This window comes from Paramormyrops kingsleyae, chromosome 10, assembly GCF_048594095.1.
Source record: "Paramormyrops kingsleyae isolate MSU_618 chromosome 10, PKINGS_0.4, whole genome shotgun sequence".
NCBI classification, from domain to species: Eukaryota; Metazoa; Chordata; class Actinopteri; order Osteoglossiformes; family Mormyridae; genus Paramormyrops; species Paramormyrops kingsleyae.
This window is the reverse complement of record NC_132806.1, coordinates 15,930,954-15,955,442: the sequence shown is the minus strand read 5'-3', so window position 1 is coordinate 15,955,442 and position 24,489 is coordinate 15,930,954. Positions and strand designations below refer to the sequence as shown.

General features: G+C 42.4%; 2 protein-coding genes across 5 annotated transcripts in view; both read left to right on the top strand.

Annotated features, from left to right (window-relative positions):
• Positions 1–2,124, top strand: part of LOC111854500 (T-cell surface antigen CD2-like) — a 28,448-nt gene extending 26,324 nt beyond the window's left edge. For 2 of the 3 annotated variants that reach the window (XR_011993576.1, XR_002840700.2), the window contains 2 exons: positions 532–645; positions 753–2,124. The gene's annotated coding sequence lies outside the window, so the exon portion shown is untranslated. The remainder of the gene's footprint in view (positions 1–531; positions 646–752) is intronic. The other variant, XR_011993577.1, reaches the window with a different exon arrangement.
• Positions 2,125–13,750: 11,626 nt separating this feature from the next.
• vgf (VGF nerve growth factor inducible) lies at positions 13,751–20,109 on the top strand. 2 transcript variants are annotated; one of them, XM_023832421.2, is made up of 2 exons: positions 13,751–13,942; positions 16,092–20,109. In XM_023832421.2, the coding sequence occupies exon 2, from the start codon at positions 16,131–16,133 to the stop codon at positions 18,051–18,053; it is 1,923 nt and encodes a 640-aa protein (XP_023688189.1). In that variant the 5' UTR covers positions 13,751–13,942; positions 16,092–16,130; the 3' UTR covers positions 18,054–20,109. The 2 variants fall into 2 exon arrangements, with proteins under 2 accessions (XP_023688189.1, XP_023688190.1); XM_023832422.2 differs by lacking the exon at positions 13,751–13,942 and adding an exon at positions 14,298–14,363.
• Positions 20,110–24,489: the final 4,380 nt, after the last annotated feature.

The window sequence follows — 24,489 nt, the reverse complement described above, 5'->3', positions numbered from 1 at the left end:
GACAATCATGACTTCCTTCTTAAATTAACCCACCTAACTGAGAGATCCTGCTCCATAGAACACACCCCCTGTAGTTTCAAATGATATGCAATGAGATATACTAACCAATCAAATGATGTATTACTCAATTATTCTTTATGAAGAACAGAGTTTTTTTTTTTCAATGTTGCATTGGTAGTAGGGACTACGGGGGACAGTGGTTAACACTGTCGCCTCACTCCTCTGGGACCGGAGCTCAAGTCTCTGCCACGGCTCCATGTGTGTGGAGTTTGCATGTTCTCCCCGTGTCATCGTGGGCTTTCCTCCAGGTACAAAAACATGCTGAGGTTAATTGGAGTTACCAAATAGTCCGTACGGTGCAAATGGTGTGATGGGTTGGTTCACCTGTTCTGGGTGGTTCACTGCCTGTAGGTTCTGCGACCCCCTTATGACTCTGAATAGGACAAGAAGGAACAGAAAACGAATGGATATTTTTCATAAGAAGGTATACAAAAGATGAAATTATATGTGCTAAGTAGATGTCTTTTCCAGGTGCTCATGCGATGGAGATTCTTTTTGCTACACTGGGAACAGTGGTCTTACTCCTCATATTGACAGTGGGGGTTTACAGTTACTGCAGGAAGAGACCCCATGTGCAGGCAGAAGGTCAGAAATAAAACGGCCGCATTCGCTGTACATCGGAACTTAACACCTACGTTTATATTGTTGGCAGATAACTCTTAAAATAACCTGACTTATCTCTTTCCACCTAGAGAGTAAACCTGGCACTGAAGAAATGACATACGCTGAGGTCACATTCAACAAGAATAAGAGCAGGAGAGAGAAGAGGGCTGAACCGGAGGTGGTGTATGGGGAGGTCAGGATATAATCTAAGCGGCAACTTCGGCACAACAAGGACATTATGTATATAAAAGTTTATATGGGTTAACTTAAGCTAAAAGTCATGATTGTCCAACAAGAGATTAGGTAAGGAGCATTCCTATTGGACAATCATGACTTCTATCTTTGGCACAAAAAGGACATTATGTATGTAAAAGTTTATATGCAAAGTGTAGTATTAGGGATATAGTCTCCAAGAACAAAATCTGTGCCATGTGAGAAAATGGAATAATTTTTGTTTGTCTTTGTTTCCCAATTTTTATTAAAAAAACAAATTTTATTCCATTTTCCAGGGAAGGTTTTGCAATTTTATACTAATTACTTGATTTGATGTGATTTTCGCATCTGAGATTACTTATCAGGTTAATTAAACAACCGTACTTTATTAACTGCTCTCCTTAATTTTCGCCCTGTTTTTCTGAAATGGCCAGTTAATCCCAGCTCAGGACTCCCCCCACCAAAGTAAAACGCCCCCCCCGACCTGAGCAGGCTGACGGCCACAGCACGCCGACCCTGTAATATGTCCTGTCAGCCGCATGTCCTGCTCTGCCAGCTAAAGGTACAATGACCCACGTAACACACTTGGTGGAAAGCGCTACTGGCTGGACTCACTGCCCTGTGGCTGCCGGTGCTCTCTGGGCTCCTACTGGCCGCTGATGTGGGCTGGGGGAGATCAAACTGGGATCCCGGCTGTAGGAGGCCCCCTACTGGTGAGAGGCAGAGTAACGTGGCCGGCTGAGCCGCCCAGTGCCGGTGCTCTCTGGGCTCCTACTGACCGCTGATGTGGGCTGGGGGAGATCAAACTGGGATCCCGGCTATAGGAGGCCCCCTACTGGTGAGAGGCAGAGTAACGTGGCCGGCTGAGCCGCCCAGTGCCGGTGCTCTCTGGGCTCCTACTGACCGCTGATGTGGGCTGGGGGAGATCAAACTGGGATCCCGGCTGTAGGAGGCCCCCTACTGGTGAGAGGCAGAGTAACGTGGCCGGCTGAGCCGCCCAGTGCCGGTGCTCTCTGGGCTCCTACTGACCGCTGATGTGGGCTGGGGGAGATCAAACTGGGATCCCGGCTGTAGGAGATCTGAGCCGGCCAATTCCAGTGCTCTGTGCTGCTCCCCCTGACGGCGGCGGTCAAAGTCTCTGTGGTACCAGCATCCTGATTCTACCTTTTCTTTGTTGCCACCCGTCTGTTACTTTTGGGATGAAATTCCTTCTGTTATTTTTGAAATAAAGACTAACAGTTAACTGTCTTGGTGTACGTTTTTCTCACCTGCTTAATGTACTGTCCTCAAATGACAGTTACTCGTCTTTCAACACTATAAGTAAACCTTTGGATCAACATTGCATAGATTCACAGCAGTATGTTGGTTTCCCATCACTTTTACACAAAACGGTGAATCAGTTATTGTAATTGTCTAAGTGCTATTGTCTTGGTCTTCAACATATATTGCTTTTCTGTTGAATTTCATTACTCTCACATGTAGGGTCAGACTAAGTTCTCTGGGAGCCCTAGACTGACATGGGTAAGGGACCCCCTAAGTGGGCCATTTGAGCTTTTTTTGCCCCTGAAAGAGAGACAAGAGGGAATTAAAAACAATGGAACATCAATAATATGCTAGTCAAAGGACAGGGCCCCAGCACCTAAGCCCTTACATATACAGTATATACACAGTATAACACAGAAGCAACACCCCAGGGCAATCAGTGCAGGATTACTGATAATTCTGAGACACAATAGGGTAACACAATGGGCAAAGCTGACAGTACTCGCCTTTAAACACTACCACCTGGCAGGTGACTCCTTCGAGGCAGTATGGGCTGTTCATACCTGTTATCCACATGGCATCCCCAGATTAGCGGCCTGCAGAAGCTCCGGGACAGGACACACACAGGACACACACAGGACACACACAGGACAAACACAGGACACACACAGGACACACACAGGACAAACACAGGACACACACAGGACACACACAGGACACACACAGGACAAACACAGGACAAACACAGGACACACACAGGACAAACACAGGACACACACAGGACAAACACAGGACAAATACAGGACACACACAGGACAAACACAGGACACACACAGACACACACAGGACACACACAGCACCGGTTACTTGGGCCAGAGACAGGACCGGGAGCAGGAGGATTTAGGATTCTGATACCTTTCAAGGTGGCGCCACCCACTCAATACTCTGTTAGGCTCTGCACAAGAATTACAAAGGTTCAAACACAAAAATGATACATTATGTTACTGTTTTTATATGTCATTGTACTGTGTTTGGTATGATCTTTACCTTGGTACATTTATTGGTAGTTTTGATGCATTTCAGGTGTGAGATTAACTGTTGGGCTGAATTGCAAGGTTGGTAATGTAAATTCTGTGACGAGTTATAAAAAATCTTTGCACTATAGTGCTATCTGTGGCTGAGTCATTACTTGAAGGGACTAAGGGACAATAGTTCTGTTTTGTTTAATTATTGATTTTTGCGTTATGTTTAAGTTACTATGTGCTGCTGCTCTGTTTGTTTATTTGTTTGTTTGTTTGTTTGTTTTCCCTTTCTAGCTCCGAGGGGGTATTTTTCGTACGTCCCTTAAATCATCCGAGATCAGATGCCTCATCTTGGATGAGTTAATGCCGGTGAAACTCATCCGGGATAAGTCGGTTTTTCAATTGCAGCTGGGTAGTCTAGCTGGATCCATCCATCCGAGATGACTGCACGCACCCGCGCTCCTTAAAACCCATATATATCGAGTCTAGAAAACTTAATCGGCAAGTCTCTCATTGGCTTCCACAAAATGTCAAAAAAAACAGGGTGCAGTTTTTCACGCAATCTGAGCAGGACCTTTTATTAGAGGGGTATTGTAGTATCGCGGAACCAGGGAAGAGGCAGACCACGTAATGCAGGAGAAGGATTTATTGAAGGAAAAGCCGGGTGCAACCAAAGCCAAAGGGGAAATCAAAAAGGGTAGTCGGGTAGATCGCGGGAGGTCAAAAGCCAGAGAGATCAGTCCTACGGGCAATGACGGGACGAGGAGACGATGGGATGGAACAGAGGACGCAGGCAGACCGGGAAGGCAAGGCAGGCAGGGCAGGCAGGAACAGACAGGGAGACAGGCACGATCAGGGAAACAGGGCAGGCGAGACAAGGCAGGGCAATCGGGGAAGACACTAGACAAAGAAACGCTCAGTAAAGGTCATTAGCATGGCAACAATACTTCGCAACGTCAGGTAGTTTGCTTTCGCTTTAAATAGTGACGTGGTAATGTGGCTAATGCTAGCCACTGTGCTGCCCTGTCCCTGCGGGCGTGACAGGTGTGATGAATTCAAAGATTTAATATGTGCTAAAGGAAACGCATGAAAAGTGGCCCAAACCAGAAAAGACGGCTGGCAAAAAGTGTCCGACAAATTAAATGTGTAAGTAGTTTTAGTTATTGTATTTATCACTTGAATGTAGTATTATGTGTCCAATGTTTCATTATTATTGTATTGTCATAATTGTCATAATTACAGATCAAATACAAGCACAATCATGCAGGATATGGGAACAAGTTCAAATGAAGTACAAAAATATACTTCAAACTGGTAAACAGGACATTTCATTCATATATATATACAGTATGTGTGTGTCTGTGTGTTTGTTAATTTTATGTATATGAACTTCAGGAAATCTTTAATATTTATAAAACATTCCTTTTGAAGCTAATAAGAACAAGGCAGACAGATATTTCAGCCCAAACAGACTTGTGAATTGCCTGGCAAACTGTACTCTTTGATATATTTTCCGCCTACAGTATACAAAAAAGTGCCGCTTGTAAATATCTCAAGGCAATGCACATTGTCTGTGTGGCTGTGAGAGCCTGACTTCACCTAGCTTGACTTCTACTATACAGAGCTAATAAATCTTTAAGTATAATATTCCACCTCGGCTGAAGCGGTATCTTTCGAAAAGAATATCATCCGGCAACAATAAGGGATCTTGCCGATCGTGCAAAACCCTCTCAATTTGAAATATTATTTCTGCACCAATTGCAAATGGTCGCTCATCCATGAATGGCGAGGCCATGACTGAACGGATTTCCATGTACGGACACTGATTGAGTGTGTGAGCTAATCATTGTTTACATAGAACAAATTTGCTCCGAGCAGGTTTGAGGGTTTGGATGTGCTGCTATGACAACACATCCAGCAAGAGAGATCCAGGATCATGCCAAATCATCAACAATTACATCTGGCTAAACGAGTAATCCATGTACAGAAAATCCCCCCTGGTTCCTGTGTTGCTCTTTTCCCCTTGCTGTTACCTTTTTGAATATTTTTGTAGTTCTTGTTGCCCCCAGTAGTGGGCTACACACAGACAAACCAGGCAGGACATAACAAGCCAGGACAAAGAGGTGAAATATCCCCAGGGATAGGAGAAGTAAAGGAAACCAAGGAGGGTACAAACTTGGGAACAGTAAGGGCAAGACAAGGAGCTGGGGAGAAGGTTGAGGCACAAAAGGTTGTGGTGGTCTTCGGGACAAGGGCGGACTGGACGTTGGCCTGGATGGATAGGTTTCTGCGTGTAGCAGGTGGAACCAGGAGGCAGGGGCCAAAGAGACCGCAGCCACAGGAAGGCAGGCAGGAGCCGACGAGGTGGCCACTGGTGAGCAGGCAGGAGTCGTCTGGGCGACGGCTGCAGGCAAGCAGGCAGGAGCCAGTTATGTCTAGGAGATGGACAGTCTGGGTAAGAGTCAATGAGTCCTTGTGCCACCCCACTGCACCTCCCATCTGACAGCCACTTCCCAGAAGCATTTGGGGGCAATGAAGAGAGGGTACGCTGATGTGACAGCATGTCATTGTGAGGCCAGAATATCTTGAAGCAAGGTGGACGATGCTGGGATACCAGGAAACAAACAGAATCAGCAGATTTGGCAGGGCTCAGTAGCGGTTTCTCCAGGGTTGATAGCGTAAGCAAAGACTTCTCCGGGACCGGGCATGGTGATGGCCTCTCTGGGGCCAGGAGCAGCAACAGAGGCAGCCTCTCTGAGGCCAGACATGGTGAGAGCGGAAGCAGCCTCTCTGAGGCCAGACATGGTGATGGCAGTGGCCTCCCCTGGGGAGAAAACTGGAGATTATCCCTCCTGTGCAGGGCCATAAAAATCTTTGTATCGACTTCCTCTGGGCGTGGTTCTGGAATTGCGGTGGGGCTCTTACCTGGACCAGTGGTTGTTGGTGTTTGTCTATTTTTAAATTAGAACATTAGCAGTTGCCCAGCTAGACCTGGGATTATGGCTCCCCTAGTGGCCGCTTCATGACATACCTTCAAAAAAACTCAAACTACAAAACAAATATTTTAAAAATGAAGATCAGCAAATAAAATTAAAGTAAATGACTTTAGCTATTGAGGGATATAATGGGATGAGCTTTATATACTGCATTGCAACAGACAGCCTTATATACTGTTACATAATGCCATCCATCCATCCATCCATCCATCCTGGTGCAACACAATGCAAATAATTTATTTCATTCCACAAAGAGAAAATGTTATGGAGCAGGGAATACCATCCCAATTGTCATTTCCACAGAAACACTGGCCCCCACTATGTGATTTATTAGGTGTTTCTTGAATAAATCTGTGACGTTGATGGTACTCCCTGCATTTTGAACATAAGGTCGTGAATTTCTGAGATTAATTGTCCTTAATTTATCAAGCATATGAGGAATAGTGGGCATCTCTGCTGATGGAAACACACAGATTGTTTAAACACATAATTAAAACTTTTTTTGTCATATACTCTTCTAATTAGGGATTTCATTGTTCTTCCCTGCACAGTTTGGAATCTGGTCAGGATAGATAAAAAGCACTGGAGACAGAACCCATTTCAGCATTTAATTGTTCTTTCCCACACATAAATAGACAGACTTTACTTGATGGGCAGACTTTTCTTGGTAATATTATTGCTTCTGACAATGAATTGTCGCTGATTTGACAGACATTTTTAAGAGTAGATCAGCTCCAAAGGTAGACTTGACCCAACTGTAATCAGCTATGCCCCGGCTGATTCCCACCTCTTCCATCACCCTAGTGCCCAGTCACTCATGTCACAAAAGACGTTATTGGGATTTATAGACAATTTTTTGCATTTATAATACATTGTAGCACTGGCAAGATGACTCTACATAGCAGAGCCCATTAACAGAGCAAAGCTTGTCTGGAAATGTGTAAACAGCCCCTTTTTTGGATTATTGTGAGTACTTGCTGTGTTTCCAATTGTAACGTGTGCCCTTATCTGAGTTATGCGTAAACCATATCTGATCCCCGCACGTCTCTAGTTATTGTGTAAACTGCCCACCGTGTGTGTACCTTACCATCCAGTGTTAGACCTTCCTGTGTTTCCCCAATATACGCAGTTTAGTAGCTGTTTGGTGTCTGTGTCAGTCCTTACAAGGGCTTTAATAAAAGGGTGTCCATTACCCTTAAAACAAAACCGCCACCGAGATGCTTCAGTCTGCCACATCCTACTATGTCTTTAAATATTGTATCTGCACGAAATTGAAGATCATCACTAGAATAGTACACTGTAAAAATGTTTGATCATCTTAAAAAACAACAAGTAACTGATTTCATCACCTTAAGTGTTTGGTATTGTGGGAAATCATATATTTTTAATTATATTGTAGCACAGCATGCTGGACTGGTGCCAACCCTGTAAAAAATGTAGTGTTCTCTGTATTTGTCATGTGTTGTGGTGTTATTATGCTGTATGTAATGTCATGTGTAGTGTTAATGTTAATTGTTGTAAATAGCCTGCGCGTGTGTATTCCCACCGGGGACAGGACGGCCTGCACGCTGGGCAGTGTGTGTTGGTGTACTGGTTGGGCCTGTCCTTCTGAAGTGCCCCAGACCTGCATAGTGCGTCCTCAAGCCAGCCCTGCCGGCACAGCGGTCACCTGTCTGACATAACATCAGACAAGCAGGCACCACTGAGGACTCCTATTGCTCACCGGTCATCGAGGGCCTTCTCGCTCGCCACCTGCGATGGGCCTCAGCATGACCCGCATCCGACAGAGGTAGCAGGCTAAGGCTGCTCTGCTCGGCTACGAGGAGGCGTGCTGCAGCTGGGAGGCCTGGCTTCCTCAGGAGCGCTGCGAACTGGACGACCAGCAGGAGCGGAACAGCTGCGCGAGTCCGCAGAGCAGGAGCGGCAGGAGTTGGAGCAGCTGCAGGGGAAGCCGGCCAGGTGGGAGCAGGAGTGCGACAGCCAGAGGCGGGCAAAAAACGATGAGGCGTGTCACAGCTTGGAGGCCCAGCTGGCTCTGCAGTGCCGCGAGCTGGACGAGGACCAGGGGCAACTTCTGGAGAACATAGAGAAGGGGCGGGGCACACCCTGGAGATGGCACATCCTGGAGAAGCTGCAGGAGCAGCTGGTTGACCTACGGTGGCTGCGTAAGTGCACCAGACTCAGGGAGCAGGGAAGCCAGCCGGAGACGCAGTCCAGCAGCCCAGAGCTGATGCCCACCACACTGCACAGAGGAGCCGCACCCCCAGAGCCTGCTAGCAGCCCAGCATACACTAGTTGCTTGATTCACAGTCCTTATAAGGCCTTGTTTGAAATCAGCTTGCCTCGTCTCCTTTGTGCCGCTGCGATGCCTCGGTCTGCCAAACACTACAATGTTTTCCTGCCAGTATGTTGTTACACTACATTACTATGTTTTGTATCTTGCCTTTCTCCCTTACTTGCATGGTATTTCCACAGTTTTGACTTTTGACAGAGACTGACTGGCATTTTTTCATTTTGTGCCATCAGGTTCATTAGGTCAAAGCAAACACGGGGTTTTCTGGAATGACACTGGGATGTGTCCTTGGGTGGAGAAGCTAAGAACTTTATCTTTGTAGAGGGCTCCAGACGGTGAGACACTGAAACTAACACAGATCCATTCTTTTGTTTCGTTTTCATACTTCTACTGTTTATATATCATACAGTAAAATCCAACAAAAAAAAAAAAACTACATTTAGAAATGTTCAAATTGAGATCTACTCTGAGGTAGAAAGACTTTGAACAAAAAAAACAATGTGTGCATCCAAAAAAATAAATTCAGACCATTTGCCTCAGATAAAATTCCTAGAATGAACAACCCCTTCAGCCAAAAAGTCACCATACACTAAAAACGCAGCCTAATACTACAACGTGCTTACAGACTAATGTCTCGGCAATATTTTCAAACTCAGATAAGCAAGTGCTTTGCTAATTTGTGTAATATTTACATTTTCACGTCCACAGGGCACATTCAGTATGGCTTGGTGTTTTTCATATTCTTCAATTCTTCTGCCGATGAAACTTGTTTCATTGCCAAGGTAACAAGAATATTTTTAAAATTGCGTGAATCAAGAAACTATGCTTGGACTGAAACTTCATACTCCACAGGTCATCTCATGGACCAGAGAAACAAATCAAATTGTGGTAATGCTCGATAAAATGTTTTGGCCGTGTCAGAGTCTGTCCTACCAGTTGCAGCTCGTTACATGTAATCCCTAGTGCTTGGCTTATCAATGATTCACACCTGCATCCAATCTAGTCCTCATTATCAGTGTATATATGTTTCTGCCTATGTCTTACCCATTAGTTGTTGGGCAGTTTTGTGTGTATGACTGATTTAATGGGCCACAAATAAGGCACCCAATACCCAATATTCCTGACCATTACCACCAAATTTTGGCTGTGGCTGCATGGAAAAGTATGACTCATATTATTAAGATATTCAAGTGTAAAATATCTCTAAAATAAGTTTGTGTAAACAAAAGCTCAACCCATATGGCATAAGAGTGAGGCACCCTGCATAAGAAAATCATGCAGAAGATCTGGATGAAACTTTGTTTACAACCTGCATGGAAAAAAACAACTGGTGATGCAGATCACATTCGGCTTTCACATCATTGACGCGGATTCTGTCCTGATTTGCTCTAAGCCCAGCAAATTCATCCTACGAAATAGACTAAGTTCATTTCCTAATTGAAATAAACGTTCTTAATGTAACTTAAAGTGGCTGAACAAAACTGACAACACTTGTCCACATTGCAGATCCCCCAAAAACCAGTAAGAACTTGTGCACCAAGACAGTAAAATCAGTTCATTGATATTTCAATAAATTACAAACCTTCTTGTTCAAGAATCTTTAAATCCACACCACTACCCTTGCCAAAAACTGCTAGCTGCACCATCACTACTGTGAAATTCTGATGGCCGACTGATAAGATCTCAGAAGACAGCTGTCATGTTTTTACCTGATGTACCAAGTGGACTGGCAATCTCAAAATCATCTATGAACAAGCCAAATACCAATCCTTAAGAATTTGCTACCAAGTTTATTTTCTTTGAAGTGCGATCCATTGGGATATTGTGTATGACTATTGTATTACATGTTTTCTCTAAAAAAAAAAAAATAAGGTGGTGCTTGGGCAAGCAAAGCTAATAAAACCTTTAGTATAGGAACATAAACAAATGACTTCCTCCTTATTTGGCTGAACGCATACTCAGTGGGTTCTACAAGAGCAAATGCATTTTTAAAATAAGCTGTTCTTTCATGATCCGTGACAAGGGGTACTGCTTCTCAATTTTTTTTTAATTGGTTGCTGTTGTGTATGATTCTTTAAACGTTTTGCAGTTGCATTTCTCCGAGAACAAGTCCTATTGTCTGATTGTTTGAAAGTGAAGCACTTCTTTATGCTTTCAATTATCAGCTGCACAGCGTTTCATAACACATGGGTGACTGTTTGAATGTATAGCAAAAAACAGAAAGGTGGTCTTGCTGAAAGGAAAAACACACTGCTTTATGCAACTGGAGTATTTTATCTCTCGTATCTCCAGAAGTTGCAAATCCCGCGAAGAAGAGTATCGAACTAGACATTTAGTAATTATGTTCTGCGTTCCATAAGGGAGTGATCCTTGTGATTTATTTTACTGGCCAGTCTGAACGTGAAAAATTGCAGCAGGAATATGAGCACTTAATGATTTTGTAAGTGTCTGCTCAAGTGAATAAAAAGTAATTTTGAAATTCCACTGTTAAACATGGCATAATGTAGATTTTCTGTACTTAGACATGTTTTCAGAGCTCCTGCAGTACAAAGTGAGCTCAGTCCAGGTATAAATACTGCAATGTTCTGTCGTTAGATGATGCCAGAGTTTTAATCTGCAGTGCTTTGTAGGAACATCTTGTTTTTGATGGGAAAATTTGCTGCAAGGGAACTATATGCAATGTGTAGAGGGACCCATTAAGTTCCTGAAAGAACAAATTTTCCCATTATGTTATTCAGTTATGCTAACCCAGTTCTTTGAACAGCCTTGACTGGATGCAAGTGAACACAAATAAATCCTTATGCAATATCTAGTTCTAGAATTATGGCGATGCGGAATAACCATGCAATGATTTGCTTTCGCTGGGGGACATTTCTGGGTCACATGATCCGATTCCCAATATTATAAAACGAACCGAATGTTAAAGCTAACTTTTTGCTGCGTTAACAACTAAAATCATCAGGATGTTTTAAAAAAAAACAGACCGCTATAGAATATATAAATTCTAAAAATCAGTTATTGCGACTGCTATTAACTTAAAGTTACAATAGCCCGCCATCCATGGATTTCTAGAAAATTCTAGGAATACGCATTTGCCGGTAAAAGGATCACTAGCTCGACGATCCTCACGTAAACATTAAAATGTACCTTCAAAATGATACATTTTTAAGATATTTGCAAATTATGTTATTGTATATGATGCTTAAATTATAGATAGGCTAACCACCTCATTCTGCCCTCCACTCGTGAATTTCAGTGGATTTGTAAAACTCACGTCTGAACCATGCAGTCTACACGAGACCAATAAAAAGACATATAATGAACATTTTATATTCGATTCAAAAACTGTGATGAAAATATCAACAACAAAAAAATACAATGTCTCAAAACGCGTCATCTGTTAAGTTAAAAATATTTTTATGTCATCCCAGAACCTTCATTAAAAATGTTAATTTTGAACAAAGACATTATAAAGTCACCATGGTGAGCATCAGTCAATACTGCTGAGCAAATATAGGCTATAAGTATATCTGTTTTCCGGGTACCTGTTCCAAGTCCTTGCCCATCTCCATCTCCCCCCACAGCCAGAAACCTGCTACACCATCTCTGGAAAGCATGCACTTAAGTTTCTAATGAAACTGAACGTCAGACTGCTCCACACAGATCAATTACCCTGTAATTGTATTTGTTTTTTCACAGATAAACCGATGAATGGCATTTACCGGTAGCCACGTGTTTGCCAAGTATGAGAGAGAAAATTATAACAACGGAACACTGCAGCATCAGCCATTGTTTCAATAATTTTCCCTGACAGGCTAAACCACAGCTAAATTCACCATTTGTGTGGTGTATCACGCCTATTACCGTACATTTGAATGATTTCTGTATTTCAGGTGTTGTTCTTCCTAAAAACCGTAACATGAAATTAGCATAGGAGCCTTATAATTAAGTTTGTCATGTCTTGAAACAGAATGTAATTTGACGCCCCATGAACATTTTGTTTTCCGAAATCCTCTGACGTCACTGGGAGACATTTCTGTTAGTTTTATTGTGAGTCTAGGGAATAAAATATATGCGCTCTGCAAGTCGTGAGTATTTTGCTTACCTCTTTTTAAAATACCATCTACAGCCTATCCCCAGCTATCCTACAACGGTTAAGTGTCTAGATTTTTTTCAGTAAAATCTGCTGTATTTTTCTTAAAAGGCATTTTAGTGCAGCCTGAAATGCTTTTGTGAAAGTGTCAAGTGTAGAGGGTGGTCAGCACACTGTACAGAGAAACTGTAACATGCCATAACAAGAAAAAAAAACGGTAATTTAATTTATCAAACATATTTATAGCTTTACTTGTATCCATATCCAAATACACCATACATTTGAGAGATTTAACAAATCTTAATGATAACATAATAATTCGCTAAATGAAAAATGAAAATTATAGAAACGGTTTTGAAATGTGCCTATAAAACATTCATTGTAATGTATTTACTATGGAATTTATTACATAATCATTTCAACTCACGAATAAATGTAACACCTAGCTATTGTTTAAAAACATTTCCAAGGCAGGAATTTTCCATATTTTCAATGTACATTCCTTGATGGGTTTTTGTACAATTTCCCGGTGATATCTACTAAAATCTGCCACAAAGAGAACGGTAACTTGGACTTGTGCGGAGGAGGGCGGGACGCAGCAATAGACAAAGAGAAGAAGACCGGAGAAAAAATGCAGCAAAAAGATGATGAAGCTGAATTGCTCGCGCCGCTGCACGCGACCAGCAAGGCGAAGAATACAGCATGAAAAACAAGTCGAGTTTGATACTCCAAAGGCCCATTTTACATATTACAAATGACAAATATCAGCATTAGCATCATCGCCACGACCACAAAAATCACATTATTATTATTATTCTCATTGTTATTAATATTAATATTATTATTATTATTATTATTATTATTATTATTATTATTATTTCTACAACTATCAGTTTCCGTTATGCCATACGTACGCCAATCACAACACTTGGGAAAAACCTTGCAATTCTCTGTGCTGTTGTCTGCCCTTCAGTAAAAAAAATAGAAAAGAAAAAAAAAGGAAAAAAAACATACTACTTCATTCATCCGGCTTCCATTCATTCATCAGAAGACTGCAACGTAGCGAAGACTCCTGGTTCGATCGAGAGGAAAATTCTTATCAATGGAGGAGCTTACGTCAACAAGAAGCCGTGACGTTTGGTCACATGGGCGGATTGGGTTTACGTATATAAAGTGGAACTGTCCTGGGTGCTGAAAATATCTTTGCGCTGACGAATCATCTCTTGATCGTTCCGTATATGAACATCAGAAACAGAAATAGTTAAACAAAATCGTAGTTTTATATGTAATTATAAATACTTGAACAAATCAGCTAAAAGGAGAAATAGATCATTATTAAAGAGAATTAAAAACAAAATAACTTCAAGGGAGACCGACGTTTTCCTACGACGTATTCCAGGTAAGTAATCAGTTACATCTGTAGCACTGTAATGATTGCTAATAACAAAGTAACATTAATTGTTATTATAAAAACTTGGTTGAATACACAATAGAGAAATGTAAAACTGTGTTTATGTGGTCAAGAACATTTTAGACTGTTGTATTCATCGTCCATTGTTTTATATAAGTAAATTGGTTTCAATTAACATGCTTTGAAATGAGGTGAATGAATAAATAAGGCTGCACGATAAACAGAGAGAAAAACAAGGACGCCAGACAGAGATAGAAGGGTTTAGAAGAGACTGAATCGGGGAGGAAAAAGGAGAGCATGATAAGGGGCGGAGTGTAAAGGCAGACGTGTACTGCTATAATTAGTTTTCTGAGACAAAGATCATTCTCGTGATGTTTATGACAAAACAATGGCGATATGAAGACACGAGGTAGGAAAATAACAGAAACTCGCACTAAGTGTCAAAGCAATTTTTTTTTCTGAAGATATACAGAGAAATGAGCCAAAGTTGCTTTTCGGGCGGATTTATACATTTCTCGACGCGAACATTGTTATTATGCATAAATACAGATGCCGATTCTTAGATAAGGGTATAATCGGGAGGAGGCTTTTCCAGTAACTAGACTATAAAACTAGTCATTGTTTTCTTAAAGCGGGTTAGCCAGTTATAGACGGGAGTCCATGATCTCTTAAGTATTAAACGTGATAACAGAGTCGCGGAGATAGCGATGGCGGTTTTTAAACGAAAGTCCAAGGGTGTGCCCTGAGTAAATTGAAAGTTACGGAGGTCCAGAACAAATGTATTTGACGTGCGTTAGAAGTTTTCTCAGAAAACACTTTTGAATCAAATTATGTATTGCAAATTTGTTTTCAAAACAGTGACACAGATTGTACAAAACAAGTATAAATAAGCACGGTTAAGAGCTAATTGTAAAGCCAATGGCAAAAAGGTGAACTAACAATTTGGATGTGACATGCTTGAGTCATCGTTTGGTAAATACATCTGAAATACCTTACCTTTGAAGCAGTTCGGGTTCTTCGACATAATGCGCCATCATACGGTTCTGGCTAGGTGTTCCAACAGAGGGGACACTAATCAGGCCTGCCTCTATCTGCTTCAATTACACTGGACTCGTGTGACATCCTTATGACCTATTCTCATTTTAAACCAATTTAAAGCTTTTCCGATTGCAATGGTGCAATTATTAATGGCTTTGAACGTTAGAATTATTTTATCAGATTATTTTGACTGCATTGGATTTTGTTTATTATTATTAGGTGTATTATTATTATTGACGTTATTTATATAGCCTATTATTAAAATCTATCTTACCGATGAGTTAGTATTTATTAGAAATCAAACCGTGGTATACACGGTTGCGCACAGTGTTCCGTTGTATTTATCAGTTCCAATAAATAAGTCAAAAATCAGGCTTTGACATTACTGTCAAACTTTAATAGTGCGGTTCCGCGTGCCTATTAAGTCACGTGTATGGCCGGGCTTAATGAAACCGCATATTTGAGCAGAGTGAGCTTCTGAGCCAATTAATGAGGCTTGGCAATAGATCTCCAATGTGCGGGCGACTGAAAACAAGCATTATCTGCTGCGGGGGGTTTTCTGACTACGCCAAAGGAGTTTCATATCGTTTAAATAGTTAGGTTTTAACGATTAAAAAAATCTAATAATGCTAATTTTGAATTAGTACTCGTGCAAATATTTTGCTTCTTAAAAAGCAGAATTGATATACCACAACATTTTTATTGCATATATAATGTTGTCTTTGAAATCAGCATCTATGTAAAAGGCACATGGTTCTCATTCCAGTGCATATAAGCATTTCATATATGCATTGCTATGGACTACTGACCTGGCTTCTGTCAGATAGAAGGAGGATGCATGCAAGTGACCCTCAAGATAATGCATGTTACGAAAGCTTGGTCATTTCAAAGCTTTCAAATAAACAAAATCATTTGTAAATACAACATGGCATCTTACCGTTGTAATATTAATGCTAAAATAGTGTTGGTTAAAAGTTGTTGACATTTGTTGATGTTTGTGCTATGCATTGAATTAGTACAATGATGTAATTGTTATTGAGGCCATTTTCTCTTGCTATGTGAATGCAGATGTTTCCCCTTCTTTCATCCTCTCTGCTAGGTCCATCTCCTTCTTCAGTGTTGTTTCCCTTGTGAGGTCATGACCTGGTACAAACACAACTCAAGGGCCACTGTCGTGCTGCTTTTCCTGTTCTGTGTTACGCCACAGCTCGCCACTGCCAGTCCATTAACTGAACAGAGACTGAGCGATGACCTAGGTGACACCCCTCCGCCTTCAGAGATTCCCCAGCTGGATGGGGCAGAAAACGCAAAGGTGCCAGAAGTGACACAGGCAGAGACTGGGCTTACTGAGATGAGTCCTGAGGATGAGGATGAGCTTTTTAAAGACGTGGATCCCAAAACCCTAGCTGCTGTTCTTCTCCAAGCCCTCAACCGCCCAGGAGATGAGAAGAAGAGCAGCAGGTTGGAAGAGAGGGCGGAGGGAAAGGAGAATGAGAAAGGAGAGGAGGAGGCACCTCAGGGGGGGGGCAGGGACCGTGATGGGCGGCAAGAGCTGGAGCTGGTGATGGCTGCTGCAGCAGCGGAGAACAAAGAGGCACAAGAAAAAGAGAAGGAGAGAAAGAGAGAGGAGGAGGAACGGCTGACAGAGAAGGTGAAAAGTAGGACCACCAGTCAGACCATGCCGGTGAAAGACCAATCTGAGCAGGAAGTTCTAAAAGAACCAGAAACAAAAGAGGAAGAACAGCTCAGTTCCCAAGAAATGAAGAAGCTGCAGACCATGCTGGAGGAGCTCCATCACTTCAGCACCACCACCAAAAGAGAGTGGGACTCGGTAGGCCAGAGGGAAAGCCGTGGGTCCTACACAAACACGGACAAAGACTTTTTGAATAACGACATTGATATAAAGCCAAAGGGATATAAGCTAGCTATGTCAAAAAAGAAAATTAAATGGCAAGAAGAACAGCAAAAACAAAAGCAGCCCTTCTACAAGGGTGGAAACTTTATGGATGACTTTGATATTCAGACTAACAGTCAGGAAGAAGGAGACAAGGAGCAGGAGGAGGAGTTATTGAGCCCAGAGGAAGAGGAGGCACGGGCCAAAGCGGAGCAGGAGGAAGTCAGAAGGCAGGCCGCAGAAGCTCAGAGAGCAAAGGCTGAGGAGGAAAAACTGGCTGATATTGCGTCTGACATGCTGCTACAGTACATGGTTAAACCAGACGTGAAGCAGAACCAGGACCAGGCTAAGAAAGCCTTTCTTGGGAATAATGTAGCAGAAGATAAGCGCTCAGATGAAGAGGACAACAGTAATGATGAGGATGACATTGACCCTCAGACTATCGACAAGCTAATAGAGATTTCAAGTAAGCTGCACCTGCCTGCTGATGATGTCGTTGACATCATCAGCGATGTAGAAAGGAAGAAGAAAAAGGATGCCCCTGAAAACCTACCATGGTATCGTCCACTCGCCCCTCCGCCAGTCCCTGCTCCTGCCCCTTCCCCTCTAAATCCTGCCCCTAAGCAACCCACTCAGCTCAACCGGCCTTCCAAGCCGTGGTTGCAGGAAAAGTTTCCAGTCAAGCAAATCAAACAAGATTTTGGGCCCAAGCCTCAGAAGCAAATTTGGACCTACCCTTCTAATAAGTTTTATCAAAAGCCCCTCCGTGGCTATTACCCAATCTATTTCCCACCTCCCAAGCCAAAACCTCGCTACTATGTAAAGCCTGCATTTTCTTTTAATAATGTTTTGGGAGGCTCTATGGATTATGGTTTTGACTTTTCCCCAAAACAAAAGTTGCGATCCTGGGCCCAACCGGCTCTCAGACGGAATTTTTACCTTCCCAAGTACGTTTTCCCCAATCCCCGGACATTCAAGCAAGTGCCAATGCCCAAACCTCGGTCACCTCCTCGCCGGCGTCCACCTTTCTATGACCCACCAGCAACTCCCATGATTCTCCGAGATGAAGACTACTACAGCCCAGTGGGGCAACTGGCTAAAAGCGACCAGAATCTGGAAAACTTTATTCAGAAGGTCTTCCTGAAGCGGCCTAGACTGTTTCAGTGAAGGCCAGTAAAGCAGGATTTGTTGAATAAAGAAGAGAAGAAGGAAGAAGTTAGTGATAGAGAATCATAGAAAGATTGCATTTCTGTTTCCTCCATTTTGATTTGTCAGAAGCAAGAAGGGTCTACATCAGGGGTGGCCAATCTTAGCCGCAAAGGGCCGGTGTGAATGCAGGTTTTTGGGATAACCTTTAGGTCAGCTGTTCAAACCCAGGTGTGAGGACTTTTCAACCAATCAGTCCTCTAATTAGTAATCTAATTAGGGAGTTGCAGCAAAAACCCACATACACAGCGGCCCTTTCTGGATAAGATTGCCCATCCCTGGTCTACATTCTCTAATTCAGTTTGATTTGGTCACAGAATGTAGGATTTGTGAGTTCATTTAATGGTGTCCTGGGCAGTTCACAACTGAATTACTAAGACACAAGCCAAAATATGGCAGCGCCCCTGCCAAAACTGCACATCTTATAAAATATATAGAGTAAACAATTAAAAGGCAGTAAAACATCATAGTATAACAGGGTTCCAGAGTTATGCACAAAGAACTTCAAAACCAAAACCACTTTGATTACTTCTTTTAACATATGTACTGTATATCTTTCATCTATTTCATCAATATCAGTCTGTGGCAGCTTTTAAATCACAAACAAAGCCTTATTTTTTTCTTCCATGGTGGTCTTTGTTTTGGAAGTTGAAGTTTAATTATCTTAATTTATTTCACATTTTGGAAAAGTATACATACATTGGATTGCATTGCAGTGTTACATGTTTAAAACAAATTACAATCACAAAGCCAGAACACTTAAAAATTGATAATCAAGGTGCCAAATTGCCAAACAAATAAATACATACTTCCCATACATATACACTGTATGTTTCCAGTACCTGTTAAAAAGTCAACCAGTTCATTTTTGATCCTTTATTGTGTTTTTCTTCACAAATCATGATCTTATTGCATTGTTAAATGTATTGCCTGTATTACTAGTGATTTCAATATTTTTTCAGTTTATATGTACTTCATGAAAGAAGAATTTCATATATATATAATATATATATATATATGTGTGTGTGTGTGTGTGTGTGTGTGTGTGTGTGTGTCTGTGTGTGTAACACATATTAGGGGGCTGATTGCTTTAATGCCAGTTATTATACACAAATGATTGCCTTATCAAAACATAATCCTTACTTTTGTTATAGAAATTTTGTCTATATCCAGCTGTTCAAAGATCACCTGTGCAAATGCTACTTCAAAAACCTAAAGGTCTCATTATGTTCCTAAACCGATAAATTGATTTATTTTCAATTTATCCTGCCTGGAAAATGACTTTCCATTTTTGTCTGCCTACTTGTCATCCCTCATCCACATGTCACATGACCAAAACAAGACGCCTAATTGAAAAACTGTATGATCTGGCCACAAGCGTTCCACTGAAATATTTTTATTTTGAGCAAACATGAAGAAGAAAACAAACTGCCGATATGAGCTGTGACTCATTCAGTTCCTTCGCTGCAGTTAGTTGATTCTGGAATCCCTCCAGGCCAACAAGATATCATTGACTGATGAAAACTGATGAAAGAGGACACGTTTGTTCCCTCATCTACCAACTCTTTCACACAAGTGCCCAAATCTGGGTTCTCTCAGCTACGTTATCTTTCTACATTGTAGAGGAAGATCCAAAAGGGGAGTCAGAAAATGGGACATTCTTTAATTTGACGTTTTTTTAAGAGGAAAAAAGGGAGAGTGTGTTTAAAAAAGGAAAAGGGGCGTCAAAACAGATTAGTCTGCACGTTGATGTGTACCTTGCATCTCTTTTTAAAAATGTTGCTTCTCTGAATACATTATGAGCATTGAAAAAAATCTAAAAAAATAATTACATTTATTAGCGTATGAAGTAAATCTGTTCAGTCATGTATAAAGGAAATTTGTCGTTGATGCTATTTCTAGATGTACCTTGTATTTACCGTAATAAACATGCGTTTGCTGGATGTAAATAACCGCATGTTGATGACTAGTTTTGCTACACAAAAAGAAATAAATAAAATAAATTATTTTTTATTAATACTGTTTAAAATTCCTTTTTGGAAAGAAACCTACTGTGCGCTATTATCTGCAATGAAATCCTGCAAAGGATCCAATCAGACCATACACATATTTCACACTGAATCTGGCACCTCAGACCATCACAGGGGAATCACCCGCATTGAGTTTCATTGTAACCTACAATGATAATAAATGTATTGTATTCATTCTATTCTATTCTGTTAATGAGACTAAAACTTGAGACAACTACAGCTTTCCTTGACTAGCATAAAATATACAAGAACAAGATGGCAAGTTATAGCAAAAAATGTGAAATGTACACAGTTATGTACTTACCATGAAACATTGTGTGCTTGTCCCTAAACATTGATTTCACTGTAGTTCACAAGCCTACACATTTTACACACACTTCATACAAACCCACTCTCAGCTCCCCTGCTAGTTATCAGTCACTCCCATTTCAAGTTTGTCCTTTTGCCTGATGCACCATGTTCCTCAGGAAGGGGGGGGGCTCTAGGTGCTGGTGGGAGATTCTAGCCAGTATGACTCTCCACGGTACATTACAACCATTACATTAGGTTTCCAGTGCAAAGGGGGCTCCAGCTTGTGAGAGAGGAGAGTCATGCTTAGAAAGAACACAGCACTGCAGAGAACTATAATGGCTGCGATACAGCACTGCATTTTACATACAAGATGTCCATTTTTACGACCCCTCCCCCCCCCAAAAAAAAAATACATAAAAATAAATTAAACCCTAAATCAGGGCCGTGCTACGCAATGAAAGGGAGAAAAAATATAGGCAATAACAGCAAAGGCGTGATGCAAACTCCTCTGCCCACAGAGGATCAGTGAGTCATGGGTCACATGGTTAAGGGTGAGTCATCATCGGCCGCTGCTCCCACCCGCACTGCGCCGCCTGCCACACCCACACAGAGCGCTGCTGTGATTCACAGCCCCCAGCACTGGAGCAGCTGCACATGGCCGCTCTCTTATGTACTGCTGCCTGGAGCCAAAGCGATGGCACTGGTATCCCATCTGCAAAGGTGCCCACATGGCTGGCATGAGCTTCCACAGGTCCCGATAAAGACACCATCCCCACAGTCCGTTAGCCTCAACCAGGTATATGCATTTATTTCATATCTATAAATACATATTAATTTAAATAATAGAAACATACTTTCAAATAGACGTACCTGCCACTGAATAAAAGACAGTGAACATTTGGACCTGCGAGTGCTGATTTGCCAGGTGATGAAAATATGAAAGGTGAGGAAAAAATAATGATAAATGAATCAATGAACTGTACAAGTCATTTTGGAAGAAGTTATTATAATTATAACATTATTTATGAGTATTAAAGTCACTGTATTCCTGTTTTAAGGTGATGCTTCAAAAAAAAAGGATGCAGATTTATTGAAACTACTGAGGGTAAAGGTAAGGCCAGGGGGTTGATGTTTGCATGCCAGAATTCCTCATGTAGCATCTTTACAAATTTCTAAAAATTTATGGGAAAGGGAGAAGTGCAAGATAAGGGGAAGGCGCACACACAAGAAATGCAATTTGGACAACCGTGCCCAGATCTACCCAGGGAGAATTCAACGCATTGCCGTCAGCGTGGTGGGTGACTCATCCACACAGCCAGCAATGGCTGATATTTGCCCAGGCGAACAGCAGTAAAAACAAAGACAGATGTGTGTTGCGATGCACCTCAGCAGAACTCCGCACATTTGCATGGTTAACAGACAACAGCAGATCGCTAAGAGGCGGCAAACAAGCTGGAGCAAACCTAACATTATGTTATATTACGTGAACCAATAAAATTAAATAAAAACACTGCATCATCACGTCATTTAGCTGATTGTAGAGCATACTTCATCTGTAGTAATTTACAAGCATCTAATTACTGCTTAAATCATGTCCAAATTACATTTACATTATTTTACGATAGCCTGTTGATAGCTGTCCGGCTAAGTGCTCTGACAGCCTCCTATAATGCCGTCACGCTGAGCGGAAGCCTCTGCAGGACACTTAGCACGTTTCTCACCAACGAGCATTCGACCCGCAAAGTATGAGTCTGCTACACCTAGGGGATGCATCATGTCACTTATATAGTGCAAAATCAATAGCCGGCCTCTTTGCAGCAAAGAATGGGGAGGCGAATGCGACGTTATTTCACTTCAGCCTGAATACTTGGTTCCTGGTCTTCGCTGAATGCCAGACTGACGATGATACGTCAGGCTGCATGGACTGAGACATTCTGAGCTGTAATCAGGCAGAAGCAGGCGACACACTTATCATGCTGAAAGTGAAGTGAGTGATGGTATGTGTTTCCTCTGGCTGTGTGTGTTGTCAATGACCGCAGGGTTGCTTTTAGTGAGCAGTGTGATGTCAGTGACCATAAGGTCTGCCTTAATGGTGTACCCCGTTAATGGTATCAGGGTTTACTTTAATGCTGTGCGTGATGCCTGTTACTGCGAGGGTGACCACTTGCCCGGAATCCATCCAGACAGTTCGTCCAGTTATATAGCCCTCTGTCCAGACTGTTGTAGGGTGTCCTCCTTTTAGCTCCCTTGTTCTCCTTCACTCCCCACTCCCGCGCCACCCCCCCCCCCCCACCCCTGGTCACACAAAAGATGTGAAACACCCACCCACAGAGTACGGATTGCGGGAATGGCCGCGCTCGCAAGTATTCTTTGATGTGGCTCTATCAGTATAACAACATCATTATTTTGATAGACATACCATTCTCAGCTTCCGTAGCATGCGTACGATATACCCCCCCACCCCGCTTCACAGCTGTTCATGGGTGTCCTCCTTTTTAAGCCTTAGGCCTCTTTTTTGGACACAGATGACTCCCTTTTCTTATTTGGCTGGGTGAAATGTTACTTGTGTGTGATGTCGGCTTCTACAGGATTCCCTTAGTGCTGTGTGCAGTGTCAGGGACTGCAGGGTTTCCTTTACTGTTGCGTGTGATGTCGGCTTCTACAGGATTTCCTTAGTGCTGTGTGCAGTGTCAGGGACTGCAGGGTTTCCTTTACTGTTGCGTGTGATGTCATCTTCTACAGGATTTCCTTAATGCTGTGTGCAGTGTCAGGGACTGCAGGGTTTCCTTTACTGTTGTGTGTGATGTCGGCTTCTACAGGATTTCCTTAGTGCTGTGTGCAGTGTCAGGGACTGCAGGGTTTCCTTTACTGTTGCGTGTGATGTCATCTTCTACAGGATTTCCTTAATGCTGTGTGCAGTGTCAGGGACTGCAGGGTTTCCTTTACTGTTGCGTGTGATGTCATCTTCTACAGGATTTCCTTAGTGCTGTGTGCAGTGTCAGGGACTGCAGGGTTTCCTTTACTGTTGCGTGTGATGTCATCTTCTACAGGATTTCCTTAGTGCTGTGTGCAGTGTCAGGGACTGCAGGGTTTCCTTTACTGTTGTGTGTGATGTCGGCTTCTACAGGATTTCCTTAGTGCTGTGTGCAGTGTCAGGGACTGCAGGGTTTCCTTTACTGTTGTGTGTGATGTCATCTTCTACAGGATTTCCTTAGTGCTGTGTGCAGTGTCAGGGACTGCAGGGTTTCCTTTACTGTTGCGTGTGATGTCATCTTCTACAGGATTTCCTTAATGCTGTGTGCAGTGTCAGGGACTGCAGGGTTTCCTTTACTGTTGTGTGTGATGTCGGCTTCTACAGGATTTCCTTAGTGCTGTGTGCAGTGTCAGGGACTGCAGGGTTTCCTTTACTGTTGTGTGTGATGTCATCTTCTACAGGATTTCCTTAGTGCTGTGTGCAGTGTCAGGGACTGCAGGGTTTCCTTTACTGTGGCGTGTGATGTCGGCTTCTACAGGATTTCCTTAGTGCTGTGTGCAGTGTCAGGGACTGCAGGGTTTCCTTTACTGTTGCGTGTGATGTCATCTTCTACAGGATTTCCTTAGTGCTGTGTGCAGTGTCAGGGACTGCAGGGTTTCCTTTACTGTTGTGTGTGATGTCGGCTTCTACAGGATTTCTTTAGTGCTGTGTGCAGTGTCAGGGACTGCAGGGTTTCCTTTACTGTTGCGTGTGATGTCGGCTTCTACAGGATTTCCTTAGTGCTGTGTGCAGTGTCAGGGACTGCAGGGTTTCCTTTACTGTTGCGTGTGATGTCATCTTCTACAGGATTTCCTTAGTGCTGTGTGCAATGTCAGGGACTGCAGGGTTTCCTTTACTGTTGTGTGTGATGTCGGCTTCTACAGGATTTCCTTAATGCTGTGTGCAGTGTCAGGGACTGCAGGGTTTCCTTTACTGTTGTGTGTGATGTCATCTTCTACAGGATTTCCTTAGTGCTGTGTGCAGTGTCAGGGACTGCAGGGTTTCCTTTACTGTTGTGTGTGATGTCGGCTTCTACAGGATTTCCTTAGTGCTGTGTGCAGTG

Coding starts and splice junctions, on each gene's coding strand:
- vgf (XM_023832421.2), top strand. CDS start 16,131: ATGACCTGGTACAAACACAACTCAAGGGCCACTGTCGTGCTGCTTTTC.